Source organism: Phoxinus phoxinus (assembly GCF_949152265.1).
Source record: "Phoxinus phoxinus genome assembly, chromosome: 15".
Lineage (NCBI taxonomy): Eukaryota > Metazoa > Chordata > Actinopteri > Cypriniformes > Leuciscidae > Phoxinus > Phoxinus phoxinus.
In genome coordinates, this window is record NC_136890.1 from 34,952,172 (window position 1) to 34,978,256 (window position 26,085).

At 43.3% G+C, this 26,085-nt stretch overlaps 2 protein-coding genes across 2 annotated transcripts in view; one reads left to right on the plus strand and one right to left on the minus strand.

Moving 5' to 3' along the window:
• hsd17b4 (hydroxysteroid (17-beta) dehydrogenase 4) overlaps nt 1–9,640 on the plus strand; it is a 37,079-nt gene extending 27,439 nt beyond the window's left edge. The window contains exons 23-24 of the mRNA XM_079636617.1: nt 6,765–6,892; nt 9,438–9,640. Of these exons, the coding sequence (XP_079492743.1) occupies nt 6,765–6,892; nt 9,438–9,527 (218 nt within the window). The 3' untranslated portion in view covers nt 9,528–9,640. The remainder of the gene's footprint in view (nt 1–6,764; nt 6,893–9,437) is intronic.
• dmxl1 (Dmx like 1) overlaps nt 9,637–26,085 on the minus strand; it is a 59,041-nt gene continuing 42,592 nt past the window's right edge. Inside the window, exons 31-45 of the mRNA XM_079636616.1 lie at nt 25,369–25,556; nt 24,137–24,297; nt 23,968–24,053; nt 22,776–22,977; nt 21,322–21,439; nt 18,144–18,230; nt 17,753–17,874; nt 16,302–16,440; nt 15,912–15,972; nt 14,828–14,955; nt 14,646–14,723; nt 13,792–13,883; nt 12,907–12,959; nt 12,606–12,823; nt 9,637–10,599 (exon numbers count right to left, since the gene is read on the minus strand). Of these exons, the coding sequence (XP_079492742.1) occupies nt 10,387–10,599; nt 12,606–12,823; nt 12,907–12,959; nt 13,792–13,883; nt 14,646–14,723; nt 14,828–14,955; nt 15,912–15,972; nt 16,302–16,440; nt 17,753–17,874; nt 18,144–18,230; nt 21,322–21,439; nt 22,776–22,977; nt 23,968–24,053; nt 24,137–24,297; nt 25,369–25,556 (1,946 nt within the window). The 3' untranslated portion in view covers nt 9,637–10,386. The remainder of the gene's footprint in view (nt 10,600–12,605; nt 12,824–12,906; nt 12,960–13,791; nt 13,884–14,645; nt 14,724–14,827; nt 14,956–15,911; nt 15,973–16,301; nt 16,441–17,752; nt 17,875–18,143; nt 18,231–21,321; nt 21,440–22,775; nt 22,978–23,967; nt 24,054–24,136; nt 24,298–25,368; nt 25,557–26,085) is intronic.

A 26,085-nucleotide genomic window follows, 5' to 3' on the forward strand; every position in this document is an offset into this window, starting at 1 on the left:
GAGTGTGTGAGTGTGTGTGTGAGTGTGTGTATGATTGAGTGTGTGTGAGTGTGTGTATGATTGAGTGAGTGTGTGTGTGTGTGTGTGTGAGTGTGTGTATGATTGAGTGTGAGTGTGTGTATGATTGAGTGTGAGTGTGTGTATGATTGAGTGTGAGTGTGTGTATAATTGAGTGTGAGTGTGTGTGAGTGAGTGTGTGTGTGTGTATGATTGATTGAGTGAGAGTGTGTGAGTGAGTGAATGTGTGTATGAGTGAGTGTGTGTGTGTGTGTGTGTGTATGATTGATTGAGTGAGAGTGTGTGAGTGAGTGAGTGTGTGTATGATTGTGTGTGTGTGTGTGTGTGTGTGAGTGTGTGTATGTTACGTGCCACGCGCACTAACATATAGAGCGGAAACCTATTAAAAGGTGCCGCCCGGAGTTCCATCTCCTGCTCCATTAAAACACACAAGGAAACATGGTAACCCAAAAAAAAGTCAATATTTATTGTTACATGTAGGGGTAAGAATTCATTCGTTTTGAAAGGTGAAATATACTCAAAAAGGAGAGGGTTCAGTCAGCCGCAAAAATAACAAACAAAAACGAGTCTTCTAACTAAATTTAGGTCGTCTTCCCTGGATTTCAGAAATAAACAAAAGTACACAATTCTTACCTCCCTGCTAGCCAGTAAACAGGAGAAAACAAGGTTAAAAGAAAATAGCGCTTCTGACCCTCTCAACAGTATTAATAAAGAAAGCAGGACGTCACATTTACCGGCCTATACCGCTAACAGTCAGCACGCCGTTCACAGGCGGGTTATTCTATCACAGAAAACACACAACAGCCAGCCGGCTTTCAACACCACTGTGTTGCGCAAAACTCGTTCACAAAAACACACGTTCTACAACAGCGTGAAGCAGGAGGGGGAACTCGATGAACGAGCCTTCCAGACAGCTTATATTCACGCGTCGAGTCCGTCAGCCCCGCCCATCTAAGCAGCTGCACCTGTTACACTCAAATGAGCGTAAAGCGACAGAGAGAGAGAGAGAGAGAGAGAGAAGAAAAGAGCACAACAAGAAAACCTGCACACACTCACAGTTCTCGTTAACCACATTTACGTTCTGACACGTAACACTCCTCCCCTCCCCAAAAGATTAATGGTTACATCACATTGATCTCACATTAATGCGCACTTACTTGACAGATTCAGTACTGTACACTCTAGACAGCGCATCGGCGATTAGGTTTTCAGCGCCGCGCTTATGGACAATTTCCAAATTGAATTCTTGAAGTGCGAGGGACCAACGCATTAAGCGTTGGTTTGTATTGTACATGCGATTGAGGAAAACTAACGGATTGTGGTCCGTGTACACTCTGATAGGAAACGTAGAACCCCCCAGATAAACTTCGAAATGTTTCACTGCCATCACTAATGCGAGAGCCTCCTTCTCAATGGTGCTATATTTGTACTGACAGCTGTTAAACTTTTTCGAGAAGTAACACACCGGTCTATTGATGTTCTTTTCAGACGTCTGCAGAAGGACAGCTCCTGCACCAACCATACTCGCGTCAACCTCAAGTTGGAAAGGGATTTCAAAATCAGGTGCGGCCAGGATTGGGGCATTACATAAAAGATCTTTCGTTCCTGAAAATGCGCGTTCACATACAGAAGTCCACTTAAAACTTTGTGATGGTCGGAGAAGATCTGTTAGAGGTGCAACAAGAGTGGCAAAATTGCGACAAAACCCACGGTAATATCCAGCCATTCCGATGAAGCGGCGTAACTCACGTTTGTTCGTGGGTCTAGGAAACTCCGTTATAGCCACAACCTTGGCATCTAGTGGGCAAACCTGACCTTGACCCACACGTTTGCCAAGATAGGTGACGTAGGCTTTGGCGAATTCACATTTTGTGAGGTTCACAGTTAATGACGCATCAGCTAATCGGAAGAACACCTCACATAACGTTTCAACATGTTCTTCCCACGTGGAAGAATACACAACTATATCATCAAGATATGCAGTACAATTTTGTATATCACACAGTACCAACTGCATTAGGCGCTGGAACGTGGACGGGGCGTTCCGCATCCCGAACGCCATTACAGAGTATTGGCAGAAGTAGTCAGGTGTGACAAATGCAGAGATTTCAGCAGCGCGCGGAGTAAGGGGCACCTGCCAGTAGCCCTTAAGCACTTTTAACTGACGCTTCAACTTGATCTCTTGCATGATAAGGCTTTAACATGTTAATATGACAATTTCGTCTCTTCTTCCTACGATCTGGCGTTCTCAGTACATAATTTGTTTCACTCACTTTTTTTTTCTACAATATAAGGACCAGTAAATCGGGACTGCAAAGATGACCCAGGAACTGGTAACAAGGCCAGCACGGATTCACCTGGATCAAACGAACGAGCAACACTTTTTCGATCGTAATAATCCTTCATAGTAGCTTGAGAGCCTGCTAGGTTCAACTTCGCGAGATCACAAGCGTGCTTCAAACGCTTACGGAGTGAATCTACATACTCGTTTACAGGCACAAGCGCAACCTCATTCTCAAGTATTTGTTCACTCAGAAGCTTAAGGGGGCCACGAACCGCATGACCGAACACCAACTGCGCTGGGCTGAAGCCTAGAGAGTCTTGCACAGTTTCACGAACGGCGAAAAGTAATAAGGGCAAACACTCATCCCATTCTTTTCCCGTTTCTACGCAGTAAACACGCAGCATGGTTTTGAGCGTTTGATGGAACCGCTCCAACGCTCCCTGCGACTGCGGATGATAAGCGCTGGACATCTGATGTGAAACCGAAATTTTAGTCAGCACCTGTTTGAAAAGCTTTGATGTAAAATTAGTTCCGCGGTCTGTTTGGATTACATGCGGCAGGCCAAAAAGAGAGCAAAATTTGATCAGTTCCTTTACAACGGTTTTGGCTTTTAAGTTGCGGAGGGGAATCGCCTCGGGGAACCGAGTGGCAGCGCACATCAGCGTGAGAATATATTGGTGTCCACTTTTCGATCTTGGGAGCGGTCCGACACAGTCCAATATTAGTCGTTCGAACGGCTCCCCCACCACGGGAATTGGGCGTAAGGGTGCGGGGCGCACAACCTGATTAGGCTTCCCCGCGATTTGACACGCACGACAAGAACGGCAATATTTTACGACACTTGCTTTCACTCCGGGCCAATAAAAGTATTTCGTAACACGCTGAAAAGTTTTATTGACTCCAAAGTGCCCTGCCATTAGATGATCGTGGGCAAGTTCAAGCACTACAGAACGATAGCACATAGGTACAACAATTTGATAAGCATGGGTTAAGTCAGTTTTGTCCTCAACCATTGGAAGCCACTTGCGCATTAAGACATCTCCATCCCAATAATAACCTATCCTTACTCGAGCGAGATCATCTTTTGTCTTTACTGCGGTTTCAACACACCGCAACAAAGACGAATCTGACTTTTGTGCCATACTAAGTTGTTTACGGCCGATAAGTGTTTGCCGCTGAGTACGCCCGCCAGAGCTCGTCTCTAAAACATTGTCGTTCACTGACAATGACAACTCCGTAGGTTTTGAACGTAACAGAAACGAATCAGATAAATCAACAGTGTCTGCAAATTTCTGTGACTGTGAGCGCGTCACCGCACACGCTGGAAACAAAGGAGAGACAGGCAGCAAAACCGAATCTTTCGCAGGACACTCGGACACTACGGGGAAAGGAAAAACATTGCCTCCAGCCAAATCGTTACCCAGGATGAAATCTATACCTTCCACTGGTAGTCTAACACAGACTCCCACGTTTACTATGCCCGAGACTAGCTCGGATTTTAGAAACACAGAGTGAACAGGAATTTTAATGCACCCTAGCTCAATTCCACGAACTAATATATCAGTCCCTGTATACGTCTCCGCGGACAATGGAAGAACATTTTCGCGAATAAATGAATGAGCAGCGCCAGTGTCGCGCAACATAGACACAGGTTTTGACGTACTGTCTGGAGAAATAGAAACAGAACCGCTCATCAGGAAGGGTTTAAACAACTCCATCCCAGGCGAAAACGATTCAGCCGATCCTACCTGTGGTTCAAGTACCACATGTGCAACGCTTTTCGCTTTAACCGCCGCATTTTTTTGTTTCCACGCCTTGCAGTCCGCAATTAAATGACTGGGATCAAGACAGAAGAAACACGCGCGTTTAGACTCTGTGGGTTTTGAAAAATTTCCCCCGGGCGCGCATGTACGAGCGTCGGTCTTTGATGATCGCCCGAACGCCGCATTCCTCTCAGCGTACGATCTAATGTTTTGATTCTGACGGGCCGTGGGAAAAATGGTTCGGTGAGTCAGTACGTACTCATCAGCAAACACTGCAGCCTCCGACAACGAAGAAACCTTTTGTTCATTCAGGTGCAACACTAAATTTTCAGGAAGACAACCTTTGAAATCCTCCAGTAGTATTAACTCCTGGAGACGTTCAAACGTTGTAGCATCAGACGCAATACACCACTTCTCTAACATTGCTCTTTTATCATGCGCGAATTCTACGAAAGTCTGTCTAGCTGCTTTAGTATGATTTCTGAATTTTTGCCTGTAAGCTTCGGGCACAAGTTCATATGCTCGAAGCACCGCTGTTTTTACTACATCATAATCGAGAGAGTCTTCAATGGGCAAGGCAGAACAAACCTCTTGTGCCTTGCCCACGAAGCTGCTCTGTAACATTACCGCCCACATATCTTTAGGCCAGCGCAGCTTTCCCGCTACCCTCTCAAAAGCAGTAAAGTAGGCATCTACCTCCGACTCTCTAAATTGGGGAACGAGTTTCATGTACCGGGTTGGATCAAACTGACTTGACCCACGGAAACCCTGTGACACATCAATGGGATGCTGTTCTCGCTCCTCCCGTTTAGTTATACGAATCAGCTCTAACTCTTGAAAAGCTAGGACACGTGTTTCATGCTCTTGACGCTTAATTTGTAATTCTAGTTCTTTTAATTTCAGTGCCATAACAGGATCAAATTCACGTGGGGCAGGCACCCCTGATTTTTCGGTCACAATACCAAGAGAGATCATCTCCGACAAAATTTCGGTTTTGATATCAGCCTTTACTGCTGAAGGTGAAACGGATATTTTAAAGCTCTCTGCAATTTGCAGTAATTCTTTTTTATTAAAGCGATCCAACTGCTCCACCGACGGAGAGTTAACAAAAGCTTCAACCTCACTCTCCATATTCCCTTCCCCACTACTACTATTTTAACTCGTTAAACAACAAGAAGAAGAAAACACTTAAATTTTACTCACCAAATTTTTAAAGCTTCCGGTTTTTGTGATTGAGGATTTATGAATTTTGATGACGAGCCCCCATTATGTTACGTGCCACGCGCACTAACATATAGAGCGGAAACCTATTAAAAGGTGCCGCCCGGAGTTCCATCTCCTGCTCCATTAAAACACACAAGGAAACATGGTAACCCAAAAAAAAGTCAATATTTATTGTTACATGTAGGGGTAAGAATTCATTCGTTTTGAAAGGTGAAATATACTCAAAAAGGAGAGGGTTCAGTCAGCCGCAAAAATAACAAACAAAAACGAGTCTTCTAACTAAATTTAGGTCGTCTTCCCTGGATTTCAGAAATAAACAAAAGTACACAATTCTTACCTCCCTGCTAGCCAGTAAACAGGAGAAAACAAGGTTAAAAGAAAATAGCGCTTCTGACCCTCTCAACAGTATTAATAAAGAAAGCAGGACGTCACATTTACCGGCCTATACCGCTAACAGTCAGCACGCCGTTCACAGGCGGGTTATTCTATCACAGAAAACACACAACAGCCAGCCGGCTTTCAACACCACTGTGTTGCGCAAAACTCGTTCACAAAAACACACGTTCTACAACAGCGTGAAGCAGGAGGGGGAACTCGATGAACGAGCCTTCCAGACAGCTTATATTCACGCGTCGAGTCCGTCAGCCCCGCCCATCTAAGCAGCTGCACCTGTTACACTCAAATGAGCGTAAAGCGACAGAGAGAGAGAGAGAGAGAGAGAGAAGAAAAGAGCACAACAAGAAAACCTGCACACACTCACAGTTCTCGTTAACCACATTTACGTTCTGACACGTAACAGTGTATGATTGAGTATGATTGAGTGTGTGTATGATTGAGTGTGAGTGTGTGTATAATTGAGTGTGAGTGTGTGTGTGTGTGTGTATGATTGAGTGTGAGTGAGTGAGTGAGTGTGTGTATGATTGAGTGAGTGTGTGTGTGTGTGAGTGAGTGTGTATGATTGAGTGAGTGTGTGAGTGTGTGTATGATTGAGTGAGAGTGTGTGTATGAGTGTGTGAGTGTGTGTGTGTGAGTGACCCCGGTGTCCTGTCAACATCTGCCTCCTAATTATCCCCATACACTGATTGGCTTCATCACGGTCTCCTCTCCACCAGTATGGCTGGTGTGTGTGTGTGTGTGTGTGTGTGTGTGTGTGTGTTCTGGTGCAGTATGGCTGGTGTGTGTGTGTTCTGGTGCAGTATGGCTGGTGTGTGTGTGTTCTGGTGCAGTATGGCTGGTGTGTGTGTGTGTGTGTGTGTGTGTGTTCTGGTGCAGTATGGCTGGTGTGTGTGTGTGTGTGTTCTGGCACAGTATGGCTGGTGTGTGTGTGTGTGTGTGTGTGGAGATCCCCCCCCCCCCCCCCCCTATGTAAAGCGCTTTGAGTGCAGAGAAAAGCACTAAATAAATGTAATGAATAATAAAGTAAACATGTATTAAACAAATGATAAGATGTTAGTGTGTGACTGTGTGTCTCTCAGCGCTGGATCTGAAGACGGGCGGAGGCGCGCTGACCCGAGGGGTCGCCAGAGGTCAAGCTGACGTGACCTTCACTGTGGCGGACCAGGACTTCATGGATGTGGTGACGGGGAAACTGAACCCGCAGAAGGTACTGGTGATCCGGACACACACTCTCACACACACACACACACACACACTTATACAAACATACAAACACACACACACACACACACACACACACACTCACTCTTATACAAACACACACCCGGACACACACCCTCACTTACTCTTTTACACACACACACACACACACCCTCACTCACTCTTATACACACACACACACACACACACTCTTATACAAACACACACCCTCACTCACTGTTACACACACACCCTCTCTCACTCACTCTTACACACACACCCTCTCTCACTCACTCTTACACACACACACACCCTCTCTCACTCACTCTTACACACACACCCTCTCTCACTCACTCTTACACACACACACACCCTCTCTCACTCACTCTTACACACACACACACCCTCTCTCACTCACTCTTACACACACACCCTCTCTCACTCACTCTTACACACACACACACACCATCTCTCACTCACTCTTACACACACACCCTCTCTCACTCACTCTTACACACACACCCTCTCTCACTCACTGTTACACACACACCCTCTCTCACTCACTGTTACACACACACCCTCTCTCACTCACTGTTACACACACCCTCTCTCACTCACTCTTACACACACACCCTCTCTCACTCACTCTTACACACACACCCTCTCTCACTCACTCTTACACACACCCTCTCTCACTCACTGTTACACACACCCTCTCTCACTCACTCTTACACACACACCCTCTCTCACTCACTGTTACACACACCCTCTCTCACTCACTCTTACACACACACCCTCTCTCACTCACTGTTACACACACACCCTCTCTCACTCACTGTTACACACACCCTCTCTCACTCACTCTTACACACACCCTCTCTCACTCACTCTTACACACACCCTCTCTCACTCACTCTTACACACACCCTCTCTCACTCACTCTTACACACACCCTCTCTCACTCACTGTTACACACACCCTCTCTCACTCACTCTTACACACACACCCTCTCTCACTCACTGTTACACACACCCTCTCTCACTCACTCTTACACACACACACACCCTCTCTCACTCACTCTTACACACACACACACCCTCTCTCACTCACTCTTACACACACACACCCTCTCTCACTCACTCTTACACACACACCCTCTCTCACTCACTCTTACACACACCCTCTCTCACTCACTCTTACACACACCCTCTCTCACTCACTCTTACACACACCCTCTCTCTCACTCACTGTTACACACACCCTCTCTCACTCACTCTTACACACACACCCTCTCTCACTCACTGTTACACACACCCTCTCTCACTCACTCTTACACACACACACACCCTCTCTCACTCACTCTTACACACACACACACACCCTCTCTCACTCACTCTTACACACACACCCTCTCTCACTCACTCTTACACACACCCTCTCTCACTCACTGTTACACACACCCTCTCTCACTCACTCTTACACACACACCCTCTCTCACTCACTGTTACACACACCCTCTCTCACTCACTCTTACACACACACACACACCCTCTCTCACTCACTCTTACACACACACACCCTCTCTCACTCACTCTTACACACACACCCTCTCTCTCACTCTTACACACACACCCTCTCTCACTCACTCTTACACACACACACACACACACACACACCCTCTCTCACTCACTCTTACACACACACCCTCTCACTCACTCTTACACACACACACACACCCTCTCTCACTCACTCTTACACACACACCCTCTCTCACTCACTCTTACACACACACCCTCTCTCACTCACTCTTACACACACACCCTCTCTCACTCACTCTTACACACACACACACCCTCTCTCACTCACTCTTACACACACACCCTCTCACTCACTCTTACACACACACCCTCTCTTACACACACACACACACACACACACACACACACACACCCTCTCTCACTCACTCTTACACACACACCCTCTCACTCACTCTTACACACACACACACACACACACACACACACACACACCCTCTCTCACTCACTCTTACACACACACCCTCTCTCACTCACTCTTACACACACACCCTCTCTCACTCACTCTTACACACACACCCTCTCTCACTCACTCTTACACACACACACCCTCTCTCACTCACTCTTACACACACACACCCTCTCTCACTCACTCTTACACACACACCCTCTCTCACTCACTCTTACACACACACACACACCCTCTCTCACTCACTCTTACACACACACCCTCTCTCACTCACTCTTACACACACACACACACACACACACACACACACACACCCTCTCTCACTCACTCTTACACACACACACACACACACACACCCTCTCTCACTCACTCTTACACACACACACACACACACCCTCTCTCACTCACTCTTACACACACACACACCCTCTCTCACTCACTCTTACACACACACACACACACACACACTCTCTCTCTCACTCACTCTTACACACACACATTATTTCTCTGGACATGGACACGAGAGCTGTGGTGTGTGTTCTCCTCAGGCGTTCTTCTCTGGGAAGCTGAAGGTCACGGGGAATATAATGTTGAGCCAGAAACTGGAGGCCGTCCTGAAGGATTACGCCAAACTCTGAAGATCCACATCATCACCGGCCGCTAATGCTAATGCTAACGCTAGCCGCTCATTAACTCTCCTCACGCTGAACCGCTTCTGATGACATCATTAATAAAGACACCACACGTGTTGCATTAAGTCATTTATTTCCTCTTTACAGTCATGTATATTACAGGTCTCTTCATACTCATTATAAAATTAAATTGATTTGCGTATATATTCACATCTGAGGTTACGGGGCCGAGAGCATGATCGCTGGGGAGAGGACCTCGCCGGACACACAGCGGAAGAACGCTAGCGCCCGCGATCCACCGCGCGTAAAAGAAGAGCCTAAAAAATAAACCCTGAACGTTCCTAAAAACAAACGTCTGCAGAAGCTTCGAGGAGGATCATAAATATGCTTTATATTCAACAGAATCATTTCATCAAGTCTCATATTTACATCTGAAAATAAAAGTAGCGTGATCTGGGTTTCCGGCGTAATTATAATGGAATGATGCGTATCTCTACAGAAGTGCTTCATTAGCGCTCGTCTAAATACTGCTTATCAGAGTCATATACGATATCTTCAACACACACACACGCGCCGGCGCTGGAGACCGCGGATGACCGGCGGGAACATAAGGACACTTATCACTATAGTTAACTCTAGAGACGATCACGACACCGCTTAGCAACAGTTTGGCTAGTTAAGGCTTCACTGAGATATAAACATGTATGCTGAAGGTTCAGTGTGCTTGAAGACGTGGCTGCTTCCCTGTATTAGAGTTCATGATGACGTGTGTGTGTGTGTGTGTGTGTGTGTGTGTGTGTGTGTGTTCTGCCAGCGTCTCGCTCTCGTATTGCTTGCCTTACCCTGTGCAAAGAAAGTCATTGTGCTACATGATAAACTTGACGTCGTTCCTCGCGCTGCCGTGCGCGTCGGGGAGAACGCGCATCTTCATGGTGCCGTCGGCGCCGCAGGAGAACACCTGATTGGCCGGAGCCGTCTCAATCTGCATAACGCCCGTGCCCAGGTTCCGGAAGAGCGACTGTCTCGCGTGTTCGTTGGCGAAGCTGTGCAGGAGAGTCTGCGTCGCCATGCTCCACACCTGCGACACACACACACACACACACACACACACACACACACACACACACACACACACTGAGATTCAAACTACATCAACAAATATCTATTAAAATAAATAAAAATGAATTATGATGAAGAAATTAAAAACTAGACTACATTAAAATCTAATTGATTAACAAGTAATGTATTAAAATAAATAAATATTATTTAATACAAATTGGTTCAAATTAATAAAAAATAAGATTGAAATAAATAATACAAGTTAAAAATATATAAAAATAATAAAATAAGATTAAGCAAACACATACAAATTGATTCAAATGAATAATTAAAAATAAGATTAAACTAAATCTGTGATGTCTGTGTTGACGGATCCAACACAAATACACATCATGCATTTAAAGGTGCATTGTGTAAGTTTTAGCGGCATCTAGTGGTGAGGTTGTGAATTGCCCCCAACAGAAGTTGCGGTGGCCGACAGGAAGTGATGTCGTCTGAGACAGCAGAGATTAGCCAGTTAGCAATGAGGTTTCTTTACAAAGATAAATTAAGAAATTATGTTTACGTAATTATTCAGTAAAACGATGTTATTGCGAATGTTATTGTCACTTGTTCATCATTGTGTCAGTGTTTTATTGGCTGACTTTAGCTTGCTTCTTATCATGAAGAACAACATAGTGAGGAAACGCGTTTGTCCGTTCAGGGCCACCGTACACATGTGGATGTAAGCGGACCCGCGGTGTGTGTAGAGAGAAATGCCTCATTCTAAGCTAATAACAACATAACGGTTCATTATGGAAGATCTTTATACACCACTGGAAACATAGTTATGTGTATGATACATGTTACACACTGCCCCTTTAATAATACTACACACTGCCCCTTTAATAATATTACACACTGCACCTTTAATAATATTACACACTGCCCCTTTAATAATATTACACACTGCACCTTTAATAATATTACACACTGCACCTTTAATAATATTACACACTGCCCCTTTAATAATATTACACACTGCACCTTTAATAATATTACACACTGCCCCTTTAATAATATTACACACTGCCCCTTTAATAATATTACACACTGCACCTTTAATAATATTACACACTGCCCCTTTAATAATATTACACACTGCCCCTTTAATAATATTACACACTGCCCCTTTAATAATATTACACACTGCCCCTTTATTAATATTACACACTGCACCTTTAATAATATTACACACGGCCCCTTTAATAATATTACACACTGCACCTTTAATAATATTACACACTGCCCCTTTAATAATATTACACACTGCACCTTTAATAATATTACACACTGCCCCTTTAATAATATTACACACTGCCCCTTTAATAATATTACACACTGCACCTTTAATAATATTACACACTGCCCCTTTAATAATATTACACACTGCCCCTTTAATAATATTACACACTGCCCCTTTAATAATATTACACACTGCCCCTTTAATAATATTACACACTGCCCCTTTAATAATATTACACACTGCACCTTTAATAATATTACACACTGCCCCTTTAATAATATTACACACTGCCCCTTTAATAATATTACACACTGCCCCTTTAATAATATTACACACTGCCCCTTTATTAATATTACACACTGCACCTTTAATAATATTACACACTGCCCCTTTAATAATATTACACACTGCACCTTTAATAATATTACACACTGCCCCTTTAATAATATTACACACTGCACCTTTAATAATATTACACACTGCCCCTTTAATAATATTACACACTGCACCTTTAATAATATTACACACTGCCCCTTTAATAATATTACACACTGCCCCTTTAATAATATTACACACTGCACCTTTAATAATATTACACACTGCCCCTTTAATAATATTACACACTGCCCCTTTAATAATATTACACACTGCCCCTTTAATAATATTACACACTGCCCCTTTATTAATATTACACACTGCACCTTTAATAATATTACACACTGCATGCATTCCGGTCTGACCTTGATGTTCCCCTCGGCGGACCCGCTGATGAAGCTCCGCTCGGTGTTGTCCACGGCCAGCGCTTTCACCGGCGAGTCGTGGGCCTGGAAACTCTGGCGCTGGATCTTCAGACTCAGATCCAGAACACTGATCCAGCCCTTCCGTCCTCCGCTGAGCAGAACCTGCTGTTTAGAGGCCAGAGCCAGAACCGTGGAGCCCGTCTCGTGCACGCTGAAGGCTGAGCACACACACACACACACCTCAGATACACTCACCCATACAGAACAATCGTGTCTGACCGTGTGTGTGACGATGACTTACCGTGCACCAGACTGAACGCCGGCGTGACCAGCGTATCCCACAGACACACGTTCCTGTAACGGGAGAAAGCAGAGTTCTGGGACAGGAACATCTAGAGTTCTGATCATTTTCACCAGATAAAATATTTATACAAGATGCCTCCTGAGATCTGCAGGTAATAATTCAATTTAACATGTTCTCTGATGTTAGATGTCACATGACATGCAGCTAAATCTTTTTAGGATTTAACTAGATAATAAAGTTTGTCAATACAAACTTTGTTGGCTTGAGAAAGTCTCTGTAGTCGATCATTATCCCTCATGACATATTTAAGCGCTTTTTCCTTGAAGAAAATTCTTAATGACTTAAAATATCTTGAATGTAACTCGACACCATCGCCTCATTTAGTATGCGTGGTTCTATGAATATGCAGATGAGCCCCGCCTCCACTCACTCCCTCACTCAGAGATCCACTGGTGGACGATCACACGTTGATCTGATTGGTCAAGGTAGTGTGTGACGTCAGAAACACCAGCGATTTCAAACCGTGTGTTTGAGACTGTCTTTGGTTCACTGCAGTTTTAAGCAGAAAATACTCAGCAATGCTGTCCACTTATGAACTTACACATGGTGTGTGTTAAAGCAGATTAATAACTCCACATACACACATAAACTACAGTAACAGCTGGTTTTACCCCACAGGGGGACTTAGTTAATGTGTCTGAAAGAAGTTTTGTTGTGCTCTCTGTGATGTTAGACATATTTAAGTTGGAATTCATTTTGAAGTTTAAAGTAGTTTTAAAAACTAGAAGTTTGAGAGATGGACGGATAGACTAATAGAGAGTTTTCTGAAGCCAACATCCTCCTCATGTCCTCATGTCCTCGCGCTGCTCTTCAGATCTGTACCTGTTGTCTGTGGACAGCCCTGCGGTGGCGATGAGAGACGACGAGCCCACAAACACAAAGTCATTCGCCGTCTTGTTGTGACACTGAAGCGTCTGGAGGAACACAAGGAGAATATGAGGAGGAGGAAACACAGCATCAGAAATCAGAACCAGCTTTACTCCCGTCTGCACACACGAGCTTCCACTGCACATAAATATAGCAACAAGACACTAGATATCATTTTTATATTTCCACTAGTGTGCTCAGGACACTATAGTTGATCTCTGTACGTGAGGAGAGCAGAATACAGTAAACTGGGACATATTATACCCAGATATTCTTCATACAGAGACTACCAGTAACACTGATCGGGACACTGTGAGCTGGTCATGTTCTGCTGAAGTGTGTGTGTGTAACTGCTAATGCTCTTCTTACACACACACTGAACACACACACACACACACACACACACACACACTGAACACACTGAAGCATTGCTTGGTCACTGGTGGAGCTAAACTGGTATTATCTAATTGTGTAGTTAAATTTACCAGCTGACAGATATTCAACATAATTCATGTGTGAGACAGTCTAACAGTGTGTGTGTGTGTGTGTGTGTGTGTGTGTGTGTGTGTGTGTGTGTGTGTGTGTGTGTGTGTGTGTGTGTGTGAGAGACAGTCTAACAGAAGGACAGACACAACCTGTCAGATATCAACTGAGTTCTGCTCATATTTTATCACCATTCTCTAAACTATAGTGAATAAACTGATGATGTGAGATGTTGCAGGTCTGGGTAATGTTGGTTAGACTGTATAGACACAGACAGAATAAAGATGTACAGTATTATGAACAGTTAGGGATACGGTGTGCTGTACCAGATAGGGTTTGTGTGTGTGTCCTGAAGTGCTGGTCTGCCAGAGGCTGAGCGCGCCGTCCGCATCCACGATCCCAAACTGCAACACACACACACACACACACACACACACACACACAGAAGAGCAGGTTAACACGCGCCGCTCTCTCGGTCGGTGTGTGCGCTGGGTTTCGGTTGACGCACCTTGTTGCCCTGGTAATTGAAGCGTATTCTGGTGACCCTGGTGTTCCCGGGACTCCTGAAGCATGTGATCTGCTGTGAGTGACCCCACTCGAACATGCGCACGCTACCGTCCTGAGCCCCCGTCAGGTCTACACACACACACACACACACACACACGTTGAGCATATTCTGACACATATGGGATTAAACAAACTACAAATGTGACCCTGGACCACAAAACATGTTAAAAAAAAAATCACGTAGGTCAAAATGGATAATTTTGACCCATACGATGTATAGTTGCTATTGCCACAGATACACCCGTGCGGCTCCAGACTGGGTTTGTGCTCCAGGGTCACGTGATGTTGAATTGCACTAATTGAAAATCAATGCAGTGCATTAAGCGCTTGCATATTAACCCCTTACACCCTGGAGACATGTTAATGATTCCATAGGTGAGGCTTTCATATTTAAAAAAGAAAACCTTTCAAAAGCTTGAAATAAAGCATTTTTTCCCCCATCATTTTTGTTACTATTCCTGCTTGACATGACGACAATTAGAACGAATCTATGAAAGGTCATAACATCAAGTTTGTATCTGAGCAATATTTGATGTCAATATCTCAGAAGTTATGGAAGCTCTCCGAACATGAGATGAGAACATAGATCAGATATAGATTTCTGCGATTAAAGAAACATTCCTTCTAATGTTCATTCATGTTTATTTGACGCTATAAATGAACTAGAAGAGATGATCGGTTCACGAGCGGCTTTAACTGAGCGATCTGTCACACACGTTAAAGAGACACAAAACTGTATTTATTGTTTAAATTTCTGTAAAAAATGACCAAATTTGAAAGTTGAGAGATTCATATCAAAAGTGACCTGCTCTGTCCTGTCTCAGTGTGTTGTCAGTGCTCTCTGCTCCGCGGTGTGTGAGGACATGGTGTGTGTGACAGCGGCGTAGCATGTCCGGACATAGCAACAGTAACTAAAGGGGGCGGGTCTTTGCAAACGTGTTTTCGGTTTCATTTGTCATTACTTCACTTCCATTCACACAGAGCACCGTGAGAACTGGAGCAGATCGCAGCGGATGAACACTTACAGTACGGGAGTGTGGGGTGTGATGTCATCCGCCTCACGTTGTTAATGTTGCGTTTGATGAGCTGCGGAAACAGAAGAGATGAGATCAGATGTGCGGTTTACAGCGAGCCGGTCAAGCGTATTATAAAACGAGTAAAAACGGTCATTTCGACAGAAAATTTAGTTTTAGTTATAGTCTTTTTACTAAAATGCATTTTAGTTTTAGTCATATTTTACTCATCTGAATTGTTTTAGTTTTAGTCTAGAAAATAAAATAAGATTTTAGTTGACAAAAAATGTGTAATCTGTAAAGTTACAGTTTTTGTCATTCAAAACAGTTTCTTTAGCTATCGCGTTATCTGTGAAAAATAATGCTGAAGAGGATCCGTCCAGGAGAGTGAGCAGTGCTCACCACGGCGGCTCCTCTGCCGGTCTGCAGGCCGCCCAGCCAGGGCATGTTGATGGGCGTGCCGGGGCTGCTGTGTGTGTACGGCGTGCTGCTGTGTGTGCTGAAGTCGTCCCGCGCGTGAACCACCAGGAAGTCATCCGTCCTGCACACAACACAAGCTCAACTCACACCTGCCACACAACTGATCCGGCCTCTCGTTTAGAAAACTGTGTGTAGGATCCGCTCCAGAAGTGTGTGTGCGCCCAAAAGCCAAACCATATTCAGACTTATAAAGAGTGTGTATGCGCAACATCCCCAGTCAGAGGAAGAGTGTGTGCACATGCGTCTCCTCCCCGAAATATCCATATATGAGCTTACAACGCCTCGTTTACTATATCCTCATCTGCATATCATTTGCATATGCATATTCATCCGTGTGATCGCATGTTTAACGGTACGAGACATTAGGAGAATATGAGATGCGGATGTGCGTCACTTTACAATGCTAAAGATCATTTATAGCCGATCCTTGCCTTGTTTTAGAATAAATAAATCAAACAGTATAAGATACATTTCAGAGAAAGTTTTTCTCAATCTTTTCCACTGACCCTACAGTATTTTTAATTGCTTTATATTTTTAATGGAAACAGATGTTGTGTTCAAAGCATTGCATCCACTACAAATATTATTTATTAAAAGGTTTAAAGATTTAAAGGTACTCCTGAACATTTACGTGTGTGTGAGTTCTGTGACCTCCAGGTTGTGGAAGATGAATTTCACTTTGTTTTTTATTGTCCTTTTTATTGTGATTTAAAGGAACTCTCTTTTCGAATCAACTCAGTTAAAAAATCCTGATATATTTTGGAAATATGAAGGGGAGATTTTGAAATGTGAAATGATTACTGTAGTGTCTAATAAGCCCACGAGGGCTGGGCACCATATGGTGTTTGACACTTAAATAAACAAATCAATCAATCAAAAAAAAAATTTAAAAATATAAAAAGTGTTGTAACTTCTCGGTAATGATTTGATGTGATTTAAGTGTTTAACTACATTAATGAGAATGGCAGATTTAATCTAAATGTGTATGTCAGATGTAAAACAGTTTAAATCATTATTTTATGTCTTTAAACTGTTATTGTGATTTGCACTTTATTTATGATTATGATTCATAATGAGGATTTAAAGTGGTTTTCCTGCATCGGTTCCTCAGATCATCATCGTGTCGTTAAACTGCTCCGTCTCTTTGAAGTATTCATCACTTCAGTGAACTCATTGCTTCTGCATTACATTATTGTAGTGTTTAATTTTTAGCTAACTGTGATTTGTATATGTACATTTCTGAAATCAAAACTCATAAAGTTTCCTCTGATAATAGATCACTGTGAACTGTAATATGGACTCGTGCACTTCTGTAAAGCTGCTGTGGAACGGTGTGTGTTGTGAAAAGCGCTGTACAAGTGAATGTGAATCACCCTTTGACCTCGGCCTCCGCCTCGTCGTCGATCCACGTGAGCACCTGTGTGGCGAGGATGGAGGACACGTCGAGCTCCTGGATGTCGTGTGTGGAGGCCATCACTAAACAGTTGCGATTGGCCTGGAAGACGAAGCCAAGCAAGTTCATTTATATTCACACACTCTGGCCAATCACAGTGCTTTACACGAAAGGGAATTAAAATAATCACAAAATAAAACCAAGGAAAATTAAAACCGTTATTAAAAGGAATTAAAAGAGTAAAAAGATGATGCATAGATAAACTTCTCATCTGGCAAAGCACCAGTGTATCTTATTATTCACAACTCCCAGATTTACTCTGAGTCTCGGTATACTTCAGAGGTCAGAGGTCAACCGTCCCACAACCGCACCTTATTGATGGCGAACGCCGTGATGATGTCAGACTCCTTGTGGATGATGCGAGCTTTCCCTCCTGGATATCCCAGATCAGCCTCGATCTGCGGGAGAAGCCGGACAGGGACGTCACTATGAATGAACTAGAGTTCATGTTTAAAGACTCTTTAAAGAGTGAGCCACTGCTAGAGGAGAACACGCGTGCAATAATCTGAGGAACAATCCATTCCCCGATGTTCAGTGGTCATGCTTTACGTGCAGGAGCCTCTGCGAGCCGTCACACTCACATTAACAGGGAAAACTAATCTAGGTCACGTGCTCAAGCCATGCGTGACGATCTGATGCGAGTTTGCAGGGAATTGTGGGTCGCCACTTTCTGACCAGCGGCCGGTGTGCATGAAGAGCTCAGACTAGCTTACAATTTAGCCAAAGACTGGACATAAGTCACATAAAAACATAAGATTGGTCTAGTTTGAATCTGAAAAGCAAGACAACACAATGTGAAAGCAAGCAAGCATGTTGAACTGAGTAAGTGGAGAAAGCCGTGGCTTCTTAGGGGCCGAAATTCAACATGATCGTATATCTTCAATTATTGAAAACGTTTCACATACAATTTCATTATTAAAAATTCAACAATAAAGCGAAATAAAATGGCCTGAAAATTGCCTGTGGAATATTACAGCTGGTATTTGAAAGATGAATATATATCATTGAATTTTTAATAATGAAAATTAAACAACTGGTCGAGCTAGTTTGTAAGACTGAAGCTGTGTCCCGAACGGCGCACTATACACTATGTGCTCTCCCATCTAGTGTCTGAGCTTTATAATGTTATTTTGAGATTTGTTTTTATACAATTATCAAGTGTATGAAGCTTTCAAAGCACCAAACTTAATTTTTGTTGTTGGGAGGGTTAAATAAGTGCACAATTTCACACTAATCACACTTTTTATATTACAAAATGGCATACAATAGTGCATAAGAGTGTGAATTGGGACACACCAACAGTCTCAAGGGCGTTTGCAACATGAGGGGGGTCGAAGGTCACGTATCCCAGCAGTGATGTTTAGTTCTATCCGTATCTGATGTTATTGCTGAAAGTTTCATCACATTCAATTACTGTGTGACTCCTGAGAAGATCTCCACCCACAACAGCAGCCTAAACCAATCACAGCGCAGATACTGGACTTTCAGCTCATGTGCCCGTCAGCCAGGAGTGAGCTTTCACACCGGAGTGTGTGTTGTGTTTTCTCCCTGGGTTCGGTTCGGCATGTGTGAACACGTGTGTGTGACCCGCACCAGAAGTACACACTTGTGCTCAGTATTTTTGTCTTGTTTCCAGTCCAAATATCAAACATTTCTTAAATCAAGATGCATTTACTAAAGTAGTCAAATGACATAAGATATTAGTCCCGTTTTCCGGAGGAATTAATAAAAGTTAAGTGATTTTTTGCTTAAAACAAGCAAATGATCTGGCAATGGGGTCAGAAAAATTATATTGTTTCTGTTTAAATTAACATTATTTTTCTGACCCCATCGGCAGATCATTTGCTTGTTTTAAGGCGAGACACTACAGGTGAATAGGGTAAAATTTAAAAATAATAGATATCACCATGAAACTTCCTCAGTTTATTACTTACACAAGTTCATAAAAAAAATGTATTACAAGTTTTTGAAATTTGTATGTTTAATTATGCAAATTATGCATTATCTCATTAAATATGCACAATTTTGCATATATTTTTCGGTAGATAGATATGAACATATGATCAATTCTTTTTTTGATTACACACAAGATGAATAAGATGTTCAGAGGGATTTCAGGATATATGCTTTCATGACCTAGGAAATCTAAATATACTGTCCATAGCCTTAAAAAAGTGATTTTCGCCATATTTTTTTTATTAAAATGTCCCATAAATCAGGCCAGGAATGATTTATTAACAAATCCCTCTGAGCATATCTTCAGAATACTGCTAAGTGTGTAACTGGAGAGTTTGGTGTACATCGGCTGAGATGTTTATACTGGAGAATGACAAAAAACACATTTTGAGAAAAAGGCATTTAAAGATTTGTAATGTAAAAAATCATACTTTTTTAGTGGAAACAACTATTTACTGACACAATATCTCATCAAATCATTAGCAGCAACAATACATACCTCCTAAATCACATCAAAACTTATAAACACAGCATTTATGGCCTTTAACTGAGCAGAAAAACAGTCAAACACACACATCTGAGTGTCAGAGCGCGTCACGTGATGCTTCTGAACCAATCACGCTGTCAGACATTTACATCAGCCAATGAGATTTTGCTTTTAGAGTTAAATGCCCATTGTACTTTCACGATTGGTTGCTGATTAAAAGGAAATGACCATATTTGGATCGACAGCATTGTACAGCAGAGAGAGAGAGCTTCACAGCGGTGTGTGTGATTAAAGGAAGAAGACAGAGATCGCGGATCATGATGATTTATAACGGCAACTTTTGTTGAATTTCTGAGAAATCTACAGACGCAAATAGACAAAGTTAGTAAAATAAAGACCTAAATGTGTATTTTGGACTTTTTTTCACCACACGTCTGAAAGAAGATGTTATTGAAGACAAATAGCCCAAAATCTCAAAATTGACCAGTGAAAAAAACGATGTTTTTGCCTGCCGTGTCTCGCCTTAAGTAAAAACTCACTTAATTTGTATTAATTCCCCCGGAAAACAGGACATAATATCTTATAGGACAAATGCATCTTGATTTCAGAAATGTTTGATGATATGATATACTTGATAAGCATGTTTGCAGTGCTTTGAAAGGGTGTGTTGTGAAAGCGAACCGAACCAAGAAGAAAATGCAACATTGTAACAAACTAAGTCCCTGTTTCGGGACAAAACAACGATCTACAGGTGTGAGCACTCTTAAGATCACATGACCGGATGACCTCTGTTAGATACCTGGTGGTGTGTGGACTCCGGCAGCACACTGTCTGTCTCCTGAGTCGAGAGTTACGGTGAAACGTGCACGTCAATCACACACAGCACGGTTAAGCACACAATTACCACACGCACAACACAAATTATATATTACTGACACTACAGGCATTAACGGGTGAACAGACTCGAGTGGGCGTTCAGAGGGTGCAGTCAGCTGAGGGTGAGCGGGTGTGTCAGGGGCATTCTGGGAAAGGGCGAGCACAAATACCTCATTGAGATCTCGTTTCTTAGTGAAGATGTTCCGTATGAAGGTTTCCTGGACCTCCTCCTGTTTGACCAGATACTGCCAGAGCCTCTTCACGGGCAGAGCCGAGCGCCGGCGGGACCTGAGCAGGACACACACACACACACACACAGTCGCTTATAATGTGTGTTTGAAAGCAACACGCGTCAAACACCTTTGCAGACACGAGACGCATTTATGAGCCTCTTTCCAACAAAAGATGACATTAATAACACACTTTTACTCCAGACTCACTTCATAACGACAGTTGAGCTCATCCTTCTGTGTGTGTGTGTGTGTGTGTGTGTGTGTGTGTGTGTGTGAGAGAGAGAGACAGTTGAGCTCATCCTTCTGTGTGTGTGTGTGTGTGTGACAGTTGAGCTCCTCCTTCTGTGTGTGTGTGTGTGTGTGTGTGTGTGTGTGTGATAGTTGAGCTCCTCCTTCTGTGTGTGTGTGTGTGTGTGTGTGTGTGTGTGACAGTTGAGCTCCTCCTTCTGTGTGTGTGTGTGTGTGTGACAGTTGAGCTCCTCCTTCTGTGTGTGTGTGTGTGTGTGTGTGTGTGTGTGAGTGTGTGTGACAGTTGAGCTCCTCCTTCTGTGTGTGTGTGTGTGACAGTTGAGCTCCTCCTGTGTGTGTGTGTGTGTGTGTGTGTCAGTTGAGCTCCTCCTTCTGTGTGTGTGTGTGTGTGTGTGTGTGTGTCAGTTGAGCTCCTCCTTCTGTGTGTGTGTGTGTGTGTGTGTGTGACAGTTGAGCTCCTCCTTCTGTGTGTGTGTGTGTGTGTGTGTGTGTGTGACAGTTGAGCTCCTCCTTCTGTGTGTGTGTGTGTGTGTGTGTGTGTGACAGTTGAGCTCCTCCTTCTGTGTGTGTGTGTGTGTGTGTGTGTGTGTGTGTGTGTGACAGTTGAGCTCCTCCTTCTGTGTGTGTGTGTGTGTGTGTGTGACAGTTGAGCTCCTCCTTCTGTGTGTGTGTGTGTGACAGTTGAGCTCCTCCTTCTGTGTGTGTGTGTGTGTGTGTGTGTGTGTGTGACAGTTGAGCTCCTCCTTCTGTGTGTGTGTGTGTGTGTGACAGTTGAGCTCCTCCTTCTGTGTGTGTGTGTGTGTGTGTGTGTGTGTGTGTGTGTGTGTGTGTGTGTGTGTGTGTGTGTGTCAGTTGAGCTCCTCCTTCTGTGAGATGATGTGCTTCTCTTACACAGAATAAGTCAGTCGTGTGTTTATTACTCATGTTTAATCAAAGCTTCAATCTTCTGTTTATTCTGTGTGTGATGCTCACAGGGTTTCCTGGAGTGGTGTGTGTTAGTGTACTTCGGCGGGGCGTGTGTGGAGTATATATAAATAATCGCAGCCTTTGCCAAATCACGTGTGGTTTGATTGCGATGACCCGGGCAGCTCTAGCGTGAACACACACACACACACACACACACACACACACACGTCCCGTACCTGAAGGGTGTGTTTGAGGGCTCGAACAGGGCCTTGTGCCGCAGGAGCGCTGGACCCGACGACACACTCTCGTCCAGCAGCTGCGAGGAGATGAACTTTGGTGGAGGACCTCCGAAGATCTCCAGCCTCTTGAGGAGCAGCGTCTCCCACCGCTGAAGCGTCTTCAGAGCCGCGTGACACAGCGGAGAGCACACCGGCAGATCTGACACACACACACACGCACACACACACACACACGCACACACAAACACGCACACACACACACATTACATGACACTCCACACACATCATACTATGACCAAAATCATATTTAATTATATAAGAAATTGTATATCATTTGGAAGCTCGTTTCCGCTACAGATTCAGATTATTTTATTTAAAGGTGGGGTATGTGATTCTCTTTTTTGTACATTTTTTCAAAATCACTTACAGCCACTGAGTTAGAAGCACTGGAATGAAAATTAAGCAATTTAATCATCTGTGGAAAGGGCAGGACTCGAAAAACTCCAGCCAATCATTTCCAAGACCACCTAGAATCATTGGACAGTAAGTTCATCAATCAAACGGTCATACCCCTCCCCTCCCCTCCCCCTCCTGCGCATAACCCCTTGTAATGGGTGGAGTCAGGGCCAGCTTTGAGGAAAGAAGGTAGGACCTTGTGAATTGCGTATTTTCAAAATCTGCCGGCCGTTTTGCAAATCACAAACCCCACCTTTAAAGCCATGTCAGCATTCAAAGCTATTTTCATGGAAAAAATTATATTACAAAAATACAAATATCATATAAATATAATAAAAACAGAACAAGAACAAGTCATTATACAAGATTTTTTAAATTAACAAATGATAAAAATCCAAAACCTTTTCAGGCATAATCTCATTAAATATGTCCTTAAGTGAAGTAACTTCATAAAAGAGCCTTCTGCTTGTATAAAGTCTTCCGCTACAGAATAAAGAAAGGTGACTGTATCACGGCTTATTGTGCTTAAAGGGATAGGCCAAACGTGTCTAAAGTCATATACACAGGATGACCCGAGGGCCAGTAAATCATGGGCTAATTTTCATTTTTGGGTGAACTGTTTAATAACTTTAGTAACTTTAGCATCATCCACGTCGCGTCCCATGTTCTCATTCATGCATGTTTCTTCATCACTCCAAACATCACACGTGTGCTGCAGTTACAGCCTCCTCACCTAAGAGGTCATGACCTGTCGTCGGGTAGAAGGTCTTGAGGTTGAACTGCACCATCTGCACCATAGCCAAGCGCATCAGACACCAGCTGCACAGGAACATCATCATCATCATCATCATCATCATCACCACATCATCATCATCATCATCATCACATGACTCTCAGCTCACCTGTACGAGTTACTGTTGGAATGTTCTGCCAGTGGAGAGTTGGCATTGAAAGAATCTCCTTCGTCCTCATCATCATCCTCATCATCATCATCCTCTTCCTCGCTGCCTTGGCTTTCCTCAGAGTCGTATTCCACTCGGCTGGCGGACGGAGGCAGGTACGGCTACACACACACACACACACACACACACACACACACACACACACACACACACACACACACACACACACACACACACACACACACACACACACACACACACACACACACACACACACACACACACACACACACACACACAACATTAAAACTAAAATACTATTAAAATTTTACTACGTTGCTTTGCTGGCCATAACTCCCGGATAAGCCCCAAGCACGAGCTCAGTTACAGTTGAAGGCTCTGGGTGGCGCTGTGGCGCGCGCTAACAAGTGTTTGATCACAATGTCGTCGTCTGCCTCGCGAAGTTTGAATTACTGCGATGAAAATGATCTTACTAAATGATATCAATGAATGAATGAAACAGAGTTATAATAGATACTTTTGTTCTTTATATGTTTTGTTTATGCATATTGTTCAATGTTTTCAACTAAAATAAAACCTTCAGATATAATGTGACATTGTGGTGTTTTTTTGCCTAATAGTAAGCCTGTTCAGAAATGGTGAGAAAAATCGTTAAAAAATAACATCTTTCTCGTGAAACGTCTTTAAAAATACTGAAGGGAGAACGAAAAACTGTGCCTCTCCTTGGTTTCAAACAGATTACATAAACTAAAAATATGTGTTTTTTAATATAAATTACTTCATTTAAAAGAAGAGAATTCTAGCTTCATAAAGACAAATCTCTCGTTCCTGAGAGACAAATATTCGCTGAGTTAGATGGACTTCCCTGACAGAGAGAAGGCAGAACTCGCATCATGTTTATTTTTCTTTATTTGGCGAAAGACACAACACTTTGTTTTTATTGTGAGTATACACAAAATAAATAGAAACTTAACTGGATCGAATGATGTTAAACACTTAAATGTAAGATCAAAACCAACAGAGTATTTTGAATCTCTTTTGCACTGATAAGATCACGCCGGCGTGAGTGCCGACCCCAGAGGGTTAAATAAACAAATATTAGAGTTTTATGAGCCCAAAGATTTGAATATAATATTTTGGAAAATGCCCCTCTCTAAAGAAAACCTCTGCAAGATATCCAAGTACTGGAAGCCAAAGATGTAAGCACATACTTTTGCGATGAAGTAGTCCCAGATGCTGAGCTCAGGAGGGATGAAGCGCTCTTTAACGGCGGACGTCTGCGGCTGCGGATCGGCTCCGGGACTCTCGGGACTCTCTCTGGAGTTACTGCGGGATGAGCGAATCCTGAAGCGCCTCTGCTTGCGCTCCGCATCTCCCACTGGATCACGAGCGTCGGCAGCTTTAGTGAGCAACACACAGCAAAACCCTTTATTATCACTGCAGCTCAACACTGAAGTAACGGGACCATCGCCGTTTGGAGTTTGTGAAGCGATGAAAAACAATAATGGATAAAATACTGTTAATAGTAGATTCTTTCCTTCAGGAATCAATAAGACAAACTCAACAAATGATCAGCCTGCACATAAAACAATTAAAAACATGCACTACTATTTTCAAAGTACCACTATATGCTATTCTAAAGGTTCCTTGTTTTGTTTTAGAGAATCCTACATGTCAAAAACACATTAATGTCCTCATGATCTGCACAGCAGCGTCAGCTCTTTCCTCTCAGTGTCCGAAACGCTTCCATCGAAGATTCAGTCTCTCTAAGCCCCGCCTCTCTGAGAGCTGCTCTGCTCTGATTGGTCAGAAAGCAAACGCTCATTATCATATCTGAATCTCAGCTCTTGATCACAGTGATACGAACAGTAACGATGGCGAGACCAGAGGCGGGCATTATGCTAATGAGTTACAAACCTACACAGGAT